The sequence below is a fragment of the Solanum dulcamara genome, chromosome 11, assembly GCF_947179165.1.
Source record: "Solanum dulcamara chromosome 11, daSolDulc1.2, whole genome shotgun sequence".
Taxonomy (NCBI): Eukaryota; Viridiplantae; Streptophyta; class Magnoliopsida; order Solanales; family Solanaceae; genus Solanum; species Solanum dulcamara.
In genome coordinates, this window is record NC_077247.1 from 40,227,635 (window position 1) to 40,240,900 (window position 13,266).

The 13,266-nt window shown below is 34.5% G+C and overlaps 1 protein-coding gene and 2 non-coding genes across 5 annotated transcripts; 1 reads left to right on the top strand and 2 right to left on the bottom strand.

The window, feature by feature from the left end:
* Positions 1-87: 87 nt before the first annotated feature.
* LOC129872816 (protein RIK) lies at positions 88-8,704 on the bottom strand. 3 transcript variants are annotated; one of them, XM_055947701.1, is made up of 12 exons: positions 8,441-8,701; positions 7,278-7,494; positions 6,777-6,875; positions 6,633-6,667; positions 6,476-6,551; positions 5,641-5,736; positions 5,478-5,564; positions 4,838-4,931; positions 4,573-4,690; positions 3,904-4,420; positions 1,135-1,375; positions 88-639 (listed from the first exon to the last, which is right to left on the bottom strand). In XM_055947701.1, exons 1-12 carry the CDS (start codon positions 8,515-8,517, stop codon positions 524-526), a joined length of 1,773 nt encoding a protein of 590 aa, XP_055803676.1. In that variant the 5' UTR covers positions 8,518-8,701; the 3' UTR covers positions 88-523. The 3 variants fall into 3 exon arrangements, with proteins under 3 accessions (XP_055803676.1, XP_055803677.1, XP_055803678.1); XM_055947702.1 differs by lacking the exon at positions 88-639 and having other exon boundaries at positions 1,217-1,991; positions 8,441-8,704; XM_055947703.1 differs by lacking the exon at positions 88-639 and having other exon boundaries at positions 1,217-1,918; positions 8,441-8,703.
* A 94-nt stretch (positions 8,705-8,798) lies between these two features.
* Positions 8,799-8,872, top strand: TRNAN-GUU (transfer RNA asparagine (anticodon GUU)). Its single transcript has one exon. It is a non-coding gene; the product is annotated as a tRNA-Asn (tRNA).
* Positions 8,873-9,218: 346 nt separating this feature from the next.
* TRNAP-AGG (transfer RNA proline (anticodon AGG)) lies at positions 9,219-9,290 on the bottom strand. Its single transcript has one exon. It is a non-coding gene; the product is annotated as a tRNA-Pro (tRNA).
* Between the last annotated feature and the right edge of the window lie 3,976 nt (positions 9,291-13,266).

Sequence of the window (13,266 nt, forward strand, 5' to 3'; positions counted from 1 at the left end):
CATCTTGGATCGTCAAGTTGTTTTTCCATAGCTTGCTGATTGCTTGAGAGTTTCAAATAACTCCATATTGATACTAAAAACAAATAGTACGTTAAACTGATGCCATTTCTTTGTTTAATAAAAAAAATCCTTAAAAAATTCAGTGTGAAACTACAAGCACCAGCAGCAAACAACTTCTGGTTTCAACTACCTGGAGGAAAGAATAATGGAAATACAAGGTTGCGGAGTCTCTAAGAGTCATCTTACAAAGGGCATCAGCTGCACTCCGGTATTGCCAACTTGGCACAATACTACAGAGCTCTCTTTTTCCTCTTTTCCTCTGTTTGCTTCCTCCCCTCATCTTTTTGTGGGAGGTAGGGAGTTAGTACATATAAAATATTTCACAGTAGGAACATGATCCACAGCCGATAATAATCTACCAGCCAGTTCCAGGTCAAATGAAAACAATCAATTCAACTTCCAGTGCACAATCAGCTGTTGCCAAAGTTTTCAGAGATGGGCAGTGGTCATATTATTAAACTGCTCAGAATGGCTTTGGAGTTGCTAGCACACTTGAGCTACTTTCCAAAGGTCTATCAGTTGCTTCATCATTATCATCATCGTCGTCATCCCCATATTCCATTAGCTGGACTAAAGTATCTGAGATGCATAAATTAAATCAAAAAATTAAATACAAACACACTCATAATCCTCAACTGTAAAAATGGAAATAGACAAAGTTGATTCGGATAACAGTTACTACTATGCCTGAATCCCAAGCAACTTGGGGTCGGCTATATGCAATCTTTAGTGAACATCCCACCCGTTTAAGCTCATCGCATACCGATATAATACAAAATTGGAACAAAAATAAAAAGTGGATGATAAGAATAAAAAGTAAAATAAGTTGAGTCTGATTTTAGTAGTAGTTTCTATCCATGTGAGGAACAGCAAAATTTCACCAGGTAATGGAAATACTGACAGATCTCTACTATGTTAATTGGACTAAATGGATTTTCACACTTTCACTTAGTAAACAAGAAATGCAAGAAAAAAAGGGGGGGTAATGAGGGTAGGTAGGTCATCACTAAAAATCAAACCAAGCAAGAGTTTATTGAAATATTGAGACCAATAAACTTGAGTGATGGCAAATACCCGGAACAATTTTACATGGTGCTTTATTAACCACATTGTTGTCATGCATTTTCTGTGTGGATGATTGAAACTTTGGAGGTGGAGGCGGTGGAGGCATCATTCTAGGAGGTGGCGGCGGCGGCATTGAACTGGATAAGGGCTGAACCAACTTTTTCGATGCCGGAGTACCAATTTTGTCTCTATCACCTCCGTCTGACATTCGTTCCTGAAGCATTGAAAGCTCTGGACCCTGCAGTGGATTCTGGCAACCAAACAGGGGAGGGAGAGTCCATCCAGAAAACTTAGAAATTCCAGGAAAAGAGGAGGTAAAAAGTTTGAGTTTTTCAAGAACATACTTGTTATTTGTTAACATTCTTTTACTTGTATAGCAGCAGGCAAGGGAAGTTTAAAATAAATGCATGATCCTAAGAATCATTGATTGACATGAATAAATTGGACTCACAGTGTAAGATATGCAACTTGACTTTTCTTCTATCACTTACTTCAAGGAGCTTAGATCATCATGTTCAGAAAATGCATATATTGCAGATACCAATAGAAAACATTTTCTCTTCAGAGTAAAATTCAAATTGTTTGAAAGCCTCACGGGCAGAATGTATTGTGAGCTCGATCTTATTACCCTTTTAGTACTTGAAGCAAAGTTGGTTAATAATGTACATTTCATATTTTAGCATATAAACATTTGACAGAATGCCAAAACCAGAAGGGGCATGGTATCTTTGCATCGGCACCATAAAACTGAAATAGCACGCAGCAACCCCATGCCGCCTCCATATCCAGAATCCTGTGAAACATACAAAGGTCCAACAGAGTTCCACTATCAGCCTGTTAGCTTCATACAAGGTCAGAGAAATTACCTGGAATATCAAGTAAAAAAGGTTAGACCAGAAACAAATATGTGCTTTTAACTGAAAATTATCTAAGGGAAGGAAATTGGAGGAATTTCAACGCTCCATTTAGAACCGTAATGTGATACAAATTTAAAACGAGAAACAAAGAAGTCCTTTTCTTTTTGTTTACGGGACCCCCCAACCCCATCCCACCCACCCACACTCAACCAATTTTAACAGGGGAATGTTATAAAATAACCAAAGCAATAAAGGAAAAGAATCAAACTGATAAATTTCATATTCTTATAACTGCGTGGGATATAAGGCTCCTTAAATTAACTAGCACCTTGGAACTTTGGATCCAGATCAATATGCAGAACTTGGATTGCTACAGTTGCCACATGTGCGGGGTGAACAGAAACTAAGATGTAGGGTGAAGACTGGAGGGTAAACTAAGTTTAAAAGAGACCCAAAATAAGGAGAATCTGATAAATCCCAATTTTGCCAGTCATCATACTACACAAGCTGCACTACATCCTTCTATTAATACCATTTATATAGTGGAAGGCAAAGTATCATATACACAGCATAATCCTGTGCAGAAGATCAGGGGCATATCTAGGGGGTTCCATGCGTTCACGTGAACCCATGCTCCCCTCCCTAGATCATATATAGTAGTGTTATATTTTTTTAAAAATATTTAAATATAGATGTGTGAACCCACGTTCAAAGTATCATATGACGTGATTATAATTGGGTGCACCTCTCTAAGTGAGGTTAGAAATTTAAATCTTATATCTACCTTGTTTTTTCTCTTTTTAAAGTCTAGTAACACCTCTCCAAGTGGTTATCGGTAACACTTTTGGTGTTTCAATTAATTTTTCTTTTGTTTTTTTTGTTTTAATCTTTCAAAAACCTTAAGTGTGTCACATTGAATATTACTAATATTTTTTGGCACGGTAACATGTTCAGTGTTAAGAACCTAAAAGTCAAATGGATCAAATTTTTATCTTAGATTCATTTGTTCTTACTAGTGCAGTGTTAAGAACCTAATAGTCGAACGGATCAAATTTATATCTTAGATCCATCTTTTCGTAATAGTGTACCCATACTCTCGAAATACTGGATACGCCTCTGAGAAGATCACTCAAGCAGTGAGAAACAATTAAGGGACACAACTTCAGATATAACGAGGCAGATGCACAGGCTATAGATATGCCACATAGCACCACAGTTTATGAAGGCCTGATTTCAGAGCATAAATTTTGAGAAATCACAGGAACTTCGTAATTTGGTGGAGACCTTCCAAATGAGGAATGGGAAACAATACAACTTCAGAGACCTCTAGCCACAACCACTAGTGGAAACTTGTCTCACATAAACCAACATCTTTTTTCAGTTATATTGTCATTCTAGCAGTCGATCTGCTAGATACCACATAGTGAATGGTCAATGAATGGCTAAACAGCAGTACTTGGAGGTGCTTTTGATCCATTCAGATTAGTGATAAATGTACCCCTCAATCTACCACTGAGTGAGTTGGAACAGCAGTAATGGCAGTAATATAATATCATATACAGTACCCTTCCTCTTTTTTTTTTAATTAAAAAAACATGATATCATCTACCAGTTTAGTCCTCATCCAAGAGTTAGGCTTATTTTCGAGGCTTGGAGAAAAACTTTTTGCACAGCCAGTGCCCCGTTGCATACTTCAACGAGCAGAAAGCGCTAACGGAGGAACTTCTGGATACTCCAGTTTAGATTCATATGCCAGAAATTATAACAAGAAATGCTTTCAATATTCATTCCCCATCTCTGTCAATCATGAAGGTTTATGTACTTGACTCGAAAATGATCATTATAATTTTCTCATCAAAAGTCAGTCAAGGGCAATTGCCTGGAGATACCTTCGTACAGGTCAAGGAGACTAAGCACATACCTGATTTACAGTTGTTTGGCATTTTCCAGCAGCTAGCAATTCTTTAAATTTACGCTTCTGTGCAGGGCGCTTGTCCTTCTCAGAATCTATACTTTTCTGTGAAGTGATGCTTGCTCCTGTTGTTGCCGGAGCAACTGTGGCAGTGACTGGAGAAGTAGACTGCCTAAGAGCCAAAGCAACTTGCTGCAGCGCAGTGGCTTGAGGATATATACCATCATAACCAATATAGCTTGTTCTATTTGTAACTAATTGATGAGGATAGCAACTGGTGGGTGGTTGAGATGATACAAGATTCAGTGAGCCTAGAGATTGAGGCACTGTACCCTGAGAAACAACACCAGTCACACCTGCAGTTGCAGTCACGGGAACTGCTGCTGCTGTTGAGGAGCTCAAAATCAGTGCAGCTACATTGGCTGCAGGTATGTTATTGATTTCTGATTCACTTCCAGAACCATGAATGCTGGCTAATGGTTGTGGTGGAGGCGGAACAGCTCCATAAACCTTACAAGAAGAGACTCTGCGGATTGACAGTCACAAATACGAGGATTCAGGACTAAGCCCAACAAAAGAAACAGAATCATAACATAATAACAGCCCACATAAACCTCTTCTGAACGAAAAGTTAACAGGTTGCAATCACATTTCATATACTCAGAGCAACATGCATACCTAGAAGCACCACACTCTGCACAAATAGTATCCAAAAGATTTTCTGCCAAAAGCTTCGCACGCTCAAGACTTGTACTGTTATTGCTTGATATGAGTAAATGCAGAGGTTGGTGCACATCTGCACATTAAAAAGAATACATTTATGAGGAATAACTAATCTTTTTTGATAGTCAAGAAATCTAGCCAGTGGCACACGATTGATAACCAATCTTATCATGCTAACTATGGAGCATGGGCAAATAACTCTTAATCAACAAATAGGCACCTTCACCCTGTCCTCCATCTGAATATCCTGAACTACGTCCTCTTAGCAAGACAGTTGCTCCAGTTTCATTCATAATGTGATTTATATACTGATCCTGCACTTACAAAAAGCCAACCACCAGCACAGAAGAAAATCTCTCCAAATGAACGGAGATGTCAGAGAGAGCTCAGAACATTAGAATCTCTTGGCTTTCTATCAATAAGAATAAAGTTTAAAGGAGCACATCAAGAATCATAATGCCAAAAGAGATAAATGAGATAATTAGCCAGGCAAAAAAACAGGGTGGAGAATGGATTATACCCAAACTGCTGGAAAGAAACAATCATATAATTACTCAGACCAGAATCTGATCAACAAAGAGAATAAATGATGCCAACATCTGATCAATAACAAAGAAGTGACGTTGAATGAACTTTCCTGATATCTGAACTTGCCAGCAAATCACAACAAATAGGGAAAAGAAATTGACAAGGCAAATGGATAGTAAAACACAAAATAAAAGATTCTATATTTTATGTCTTTAACTATGCGAGAATTCATAAATTGAAAAGTTTATAAAGAAATTAACCTTCGACAGGCAACTACGACAATAACTCAATAAACCAAGGAAAAAGAGCAAAGCTAGATAGAGGGAGCTCACATTTGGTCCACGAATGCGCACAGTAATATTTGCTGATGGATCAGCCTCAAAGCCCAGGTACACACAGGTACTCAGCAGGTGATTGACCTGATGATAAGAGAGTTAGAAGTTCTAGTAATTTTCTGGCTTCAGGTCCTGCCAAAACTCAGTAGATGCTGCTTACCTTTAATCCATTGTTAACAATACCTTGCTTCAGCATTTCTTCCACTACAGCAGCAGCACGATCAACTGCTTTGATCCTCTCAAGTGTTGTTTCTAGCTGAATCAACCACAGTAAATGTAAATAAACTGTAGCAATCACTTCACCCAGCAAAGTAAAAGGTCAAAACAATAAAACTTGAAAGATTACAGAGAGAAGTCTCACTATAACGAATAACAATATTTTCTACATACTGTGACCCAAGATAAGTACAAAATACAACATAGCCTGAAACTTAATGAGAGACCCCTTTAACATTTCTCCACTCAACTCTTTTCTTTAATTTTTTTCCTAAGATAGCAAAAAGTTGTTAGTGGATTTCTAACTTCATACTTTTATGTTTTCAACTCACTAACTTTGCCAAGTTAAAATGAACATTAAATTTGGGCTGGATAGATGAAAGATGTAGACATAAAAACAAAAAAGTAGAAAAGGTTCAGAAGATGAGAATAGGGTTTGCTCCACCACAGGCTTTGGTTTTAAAGAGAATAGATAGTTCCAGATTCTCCAGTCGTGTGTAGTATATATTGGATAGAAACAGGAAAAAAAAAGCTAACAGTCAATGAACTCTTAGCTAGAGAAGAGGAGCAGAAGAATATTGGTGGTAACCACTTCAATGGTTGGAAAAAACACAGAAACCAAACTCAGAGAAACAAGTTAACACTAGCCAAATGTATTGACCAATTAAAAATGGTCAGAAAATGATTCATCTAAGCAATTTAGTCATAGACAAAACTTTATCAGCAATCTTCCTGAACCAAATGGTGCATCTTAAACGCAAGTAACTAAAATTGCTTACATGTGCCCCAGCAGAAATATGAAGGTATAGGGGTTTTTCACCATCAGATGTTGCATTCGGAGGCTTATATTTACCCCTGCCATAGCCACGTTAAATATGTATCATACTGTAAACAAAATCTAAACAATAAGAAATATAAGACTTCATGGTGTACTACCTAGTTATAACCACAGCACCGGTGCTCTTCTGAATCTGCAGAAACAGTAATAATTGATCAATAAATAATGTGCATAACCTTAATATAATCATGTTGGCTTCTCAACTCATCTTTAGTCTTATAAAACCCATTAACAACATTCACCTCTTCCTGTGTTTGGCGCTTTGTGAGCCTGTAGCGAACAGACGGATCAGCATCATTAATGACAATTTCTCTTGCTATCAACTCATCCTGAATTTTCGGCTGCAAAGCTCATTGGAAAATAAGAAGTGACCGGAAACAAAAAAGATAGCTGATTCTGAACAGCATTTCGTAGAAGGGTAATGGAAAAATGACACAAAGAACATGGCTGATTCAGTATAAATTCAAAAGATGGGTAACAAACACATTAACTGCTAATTTGCAGTAAGACAACTGCAGGAAAGTGAACCAGAGATCTTTTTCTTTTAGATAATGGTATAAGGAGGCAGATAATTGGGAAAGGCTTACTGACAACAAAAATAATTTCTTCAACCCCCAAATGTTGGGAGAACGTAAATCATGCATTTGGATAATAACTAATAGAGCTAGGTGACAACCCTCAATTAATAGGGGAAAACTTCGAAACTAGAAAATAATAAGCAGCATCTTCTCCGATGAACTTACTTGAATTGATTTTTGGGCAATAATAACAGGAAGCTGCTGCCCTGTAGTAGCACCAACAGCGGTAAGAGGATTCGTAAAAGCAGCACCGAAGACGGGAACTACGCCAGGTAGTGTGATAGCAGCAAGAGAACCCATATTTGCCAATGGAAAAATCCCAGATACCGCTGCCCCTTCTGGAACAAATGTCTCCGCCGGCTGATCCCACTTTCTCCGTTTCCTGGAAGATGTTGAAAAGTTATACCACCAGAAGAGCTTACATGGAACTTCTTATTAGACTACAAAGCTGCCGCTTATCATTTTTCTAATATTAATTAATCAATCAATCAAATAATTTCTCCTGAGTGAGCTCACATGCCAGTACCAAGCTCGAAAAAGGAACGCTTACTTGAGGTACGCCCAACATAAAACCAATCAATTCATGATGAATCAATCAACTATGCCTAAATCCTAAACTATCTAGGGCCAGTTAAGTGAACTCTTTTATTTGTTACTTGTCTCAAAAGTGAATCTCTATATCCATTCAGCCCCAGTACATAATTTTTTATGCTTATTTTTCTTTTCTCAAACTGTTCCAGTGTTCTGAAAAGCTATTTTCAGCCTCTCTACCCCACGAAGGTATTCTGCATACAACCCACCCTCCCAAGACCCCACTTGTGGGATTATATTATGTATGTTGTTGCTAATTTCTCTTTCCTCTTCTGCAGCATAATGCAAACAATCCACTAATATTTATTAAGTTAAACCAGATTCTCTAAATGCCTACAAAACAGCTAACCTTCCCTGTGAAGATACTACTACTGCCATTACCTCAATACTGATTCTTCCTACAGAGTACCAATTTCGTCTCAACAAAATACTAATTCAGCTGCCAAAAAATTTCAGTTTAGCATCAAAGCAAAGGAAATTGACCAATCACGGAGCCAGCAATACATTAAAAGGATTAAATCATGGGATGCGAAACCTCAAACTTAATAAACACATCAGCAAAAAAAAAAGTTTTTTAGGGGATCAATCAATATATCAATCAGCTAGGCTCAATCTCAAACTAGTGAAGGCAGACACAAATATTGTTTGCGTGAAAGTTTCGATTTTGACCTAAGTCAATGATATTAAGGAGAAATTAGATCTCAATTGAAGTTGATTACCATCCAAATTTTACGCACCTTTGCTTTGTTGATGAAGAATTGGAGTCTAGGGTTTCAGAAGATGAAACTCTAGGGCAATTATCCTCCGTCGTCATTGATGAAGAAATTTCTAGTTCGTGCAATTGCAATGCTACTTTTGATTCAACGGAACGGAAGAATGATTGGAATTTCACGCAGAAAGAGATTTCAGATGCATCTAATTTGTAAGAATTTGTGGCTTCCAGACTCCGCAATGGATTTGGATTTCGGTGCGAAGGTGAAGAGCAAAAATGTTGAGAATTCCGGGTTCAGGAACGCAAGTCTTGTGACAAGCACGTGCTGGAGATATTATAGTATTAAAATAATAATTAATCTAATGATGTGTCGCATATCAACAGCTGGAATAGCTCAGTTGGTTAGAGCGTGTGGCTGTTAACCACAAGGTCGGAGGTTCAAGCCCTCCTTCTAGCGCAAAATGTATTTTTTATTGCTATTCCTAAACTATTCAAAACAGGTCAGGCAAGACTGCCTCTTTCTGAATCTTTAAGGGAGCACCTTATTCATATGGTACCTACCCAAATCTTTCTCATAAAAATAATTAATTTTGAGTTTAAGTTCATCAATTCAACAGTTTCGAAACTCGAATGAACAATATATCAAAAAATTCTAAACATTAAGATGAACTCATAGCTAAAATTATTATTATATCACATGGTTTGATCAAAATATCAGTGCATTTTCATTTGCATATTTTGAAAATTACTATTATATCACATGGTTTGATCAATATAGAAGGAAAATAAAAGAAACATAAAAAGGGGCATTCCGAGAATTGAACTCGGGACCTCTCGCACCCTAAGCGAGAATCATACCACTAGACCAAATGCCCAACTGCTATTGAACTAACAACATTTAATAAAATAACATTACACTACATCGCTAACAGTGTTTATATCAAACAAAAGAAAATTACCGTAGTTAAATAACTTAATAGGCGGCATGACCTTTAATTCATGCACCGTTGTGGTTGCGAAAAATATCGCCACCTACTATCTATTCATTTTTTTCCTCCAAAAAGGTTAATCAAAATTTAATAAAGGAAAATATCTTAAAGTAGCATAACACATAAACTATACTGGATTTGTTATTGTTAGATCGAAACTGCCATAAAACGACTTATTAGTAGATTAATAGAGCACTTCGGAATGGCATATACATCACATATCCTGGATAAAACATGGAGCCATACAAAAAAATTATTCCTACCACAAAAGGAAAATAGTTAAAGGCATAATAAGTGTTTTTTAAAGGTTTTTGCACACCCATCAACGAATCATTTAACGACATTAATTTAAAAAGCTGTTTGACTAAATTATTCTTAATTTTCTCGTAGAAAAATGTAAAGCAATATTAACACTCTTTTTAGATTTTGTTCAAATTATTTATTAGACGCGAGTAAAATTTGAAAAGAAGAGAAAAATTAATATCTTCTTGATTATTTAAAAAAATTATTTATTTAAAAATTAAATCTAAAAGATTACATATTATCAGTCGAAAACAACTATAATTTGCAGTAACTAATAAATGAGGATAAGTTTTTGTGGTAAGAGGAGCTATGACTTTCTTTAAATTAGTCACGAGGAGTTAGGAAAGTTAGAAACTATAAAGTCATTCAATCTTTCTATAGATTTGTGAAGTTCTCTTTTACTTCTCGTGATGGCTACACTAACATTGGTAAAAGCATATATCTCTCTAAAGCACGTGTAGCCGTTTGGTACGTGGATGGAATAAGCAAAAATATTTTATGAGATTATTTAATTTAATTTTTATATAAATTCTATCATTTTAGTGTAAACGGTGAAATAAAATAATCTCAAAATTAGTTAATATCTCAACTCAAATAAGGGAAAAAGTTAATTTTCAAATTTTATTTCAAAAATTATTATTCTTATCCACATATCAAACGACTCCTTATTTTTACCGGTGAAGTGTTTCTAATTTAATAATGCATCTTTTGGAGTGGTAAATGATAAAAATGTCTATTGTTTAAAATTTAGAGAAATTTGATTTTTAAATGAAAGTCAAGGATATAAATAATTTTCACCCATTCCTCATTAATCCTTTTATCAAAAAAATAATAATTCAATCCTTCATAAGAAGTTCCTCCCTTTAGATTTTTCAAAATTGGAGGCGAGAGTTGCTTATCATTCGAGATAAATTCTTTTTTGTTTTCTTACCCTTTTTTAATAAAAAAGACGTGGGCGTTTGGCCCTGAATCAATTTACTTATTTTTTTGAAATTTTTAAAGTTGAAGTTGTATTTGATCATACTTTTTGCAAATAATATTCAGAATTTAAATATACTTTTTCAAAATATGGTTTATATCCTCAATTTTAAAAAATGTAAAATCACTCAACTTAACTAATTTATCTTAAACATACAATCAAATATGTTTCAAAAGAGTAATATCTCAAAATAAATAGTCACATAATGTCATAAACTAGATCATCACATATACTAGCTACTAGTTACTACATACTATTGCAAATATTTTTTTACTTTATGTACAATTTTTGAAGTAGGAATTGAAAATAAAACTGTGTTTGGTTATAAATTTTGCAAATTATATTTAATTATTTGAATGTACTTTTTAAAAATACATAAAATATAACCTGAATATGGTCATTTTTATAAAAATATGGATAAAAGTTGAAAAAGAAAATATAGTAAAAGTGAGAAAAGTGAAAACAATATTTTTGGTGTTTTCAAAAATTCAAATACAACTTATATTTTAGAATTTTCATGGCCAAACATTAATTTTCGAATAAAATGTATTTTGTTGTAAAACTAAACTAAAAGAGTAATAATATAAGCAAGAAAGTAGACAAAATATGTAGAAAGACAAGAAATGACGATGACAATAACAACAACATACCCACTGAAATCCCACAAGTGGGGTCTGTGGAGGGTAGAGTATACGCAGACCTTATCATTACCTTATGGAGATAGAGAGGTTGTTTCCAAAAGACCCTCGGCTCAAAAGTATCAGTCCTAAGATAGAGAGAACAATAATCTATATATAAATATCAGTTAAAGCAAAAAACGATGCAAATTCTACAAGACAAGAACAATAGCAAAATAAAGTGATAATCAAAGGACAATAACAACACAGCTATATTGGCACGCCTAGACCTAAGACCAACCTTAAACCGTAACAAAGCAAGACAACATTCTACCCCTGCTAGCCTTGTTGACATCCAATTTTGACTCTCCACAACGCAAATTAGCTATCGAGTTTCTTTAAATTTCGAACATTTTTGAAATAATTAGCTTTTATAAAAACAAAGATATTTTCATGTTAATCTTAACTATTTTTATCTTTTTATAAAATTTAATATAATATACATATTTCTATATAACAATATCTTTGATTACTATTTATGTGGTTATTCGGAAATTATCTCAAAAGATTTTATTTTTTACTAAATACAATGTTAGTTAGGTTAATTTAATTATAGTTTGTATTTTTGAAATTTGTAGTTTTTTCTAAAAAAACCATTTTTCCACATCAAAAATTAATGAAGAATTTGGGGGTTCCGGGGCCTATATAAAGACTCATATTTTCATTAAGAAGAAGGAAGAAGTGAGAGGGTTTTTTAGTCACCCCAAAGTTAGAAATTTTCTTAACTTGGCTAGGATTTTGGACTCTTGTCCCCAGCCTGAAAGTTGTGAAAATTTATAGCTTTCAATCTATATTTTTCTTCAAGGAAAATAGGAGATTGGAGTCGAAATTTAGGCTAAGAAAAGTGTTCTTATAACATCGAACCCACGATAGTTCGAGTCTAAATTTTCAATTTTTCTTTTTGTGGATTGGAGTTCCATCAAGCTCTTGGGTGGTGGTGAAGTTGTCTTCCACTTGTCGTCTTCAGTCTCGCTGCTCGGAAAGAGGTAAAATCTTTTCTCAACTTTATTTTATTTAATTATTTCATGTTTTATATTTAGTTGATTCGTAGTCTTTTTTTTAGTTAGCATGTATTAAGAATAATTATATTAATGATAGAAATTTCTTATAGTTAACATGTGTTAGGATTATTTCATGAAAGCTCTTAGTTTTGTTCATTATTTTTCCAAGTAATTTTCTTTGACAATATAGATTTTTCTGTTTTCAATTTCATCTTTTAACATGATTTAGATAACAAAAAAATACTTAAAATTATTATTTAATTAGAACTCTCATGGCCTAATCGATTCGAACTCTGTCTCTAACTCACTAGAGGCACGGGAAACAAAGAGAAGATGTGTACGAACGAGAGTTGTTGAAACTAATTCTTTCTTTAAAATTTGAGCTAGTATAGCATATATATTAAATCCATGTTCTTTAGTTACTTGAATATATTTCTTCGTTTCTTTTCTTTGTCTACAGATAATATATGTTGTTAGTCACATCTAAGATGTCCATCAATTTGATACCTTAACATATCATAATATATTTCTTGGTTTAGTTTAAAATGAGTAGATGCTTATGTCATTTTATTTTTGTGCATGTGATATCAATTCGAGTCCATCTTTGGACTTCATCCTTGCATATCGTTGAGTTTTGAGTCTCCCATCAGCTCAAAAAAGTTGATACATGGAAAAGAAGCTAATATTCATGATTTGAATATTGATATTGGGCTATATACACAGAATACAGGTGAAAAACAGTGTCGTATACACTGATATATAGTATCTATACAGTCTTGATATGCAAGAAAACAACGTTGTATACACTGATATACAGTGTATATATAGTCTGATATACAACAGATACAAAGAACAAACAAGAGGTATACCGTGTGTATGCAATTTGATATACAGAAATAATG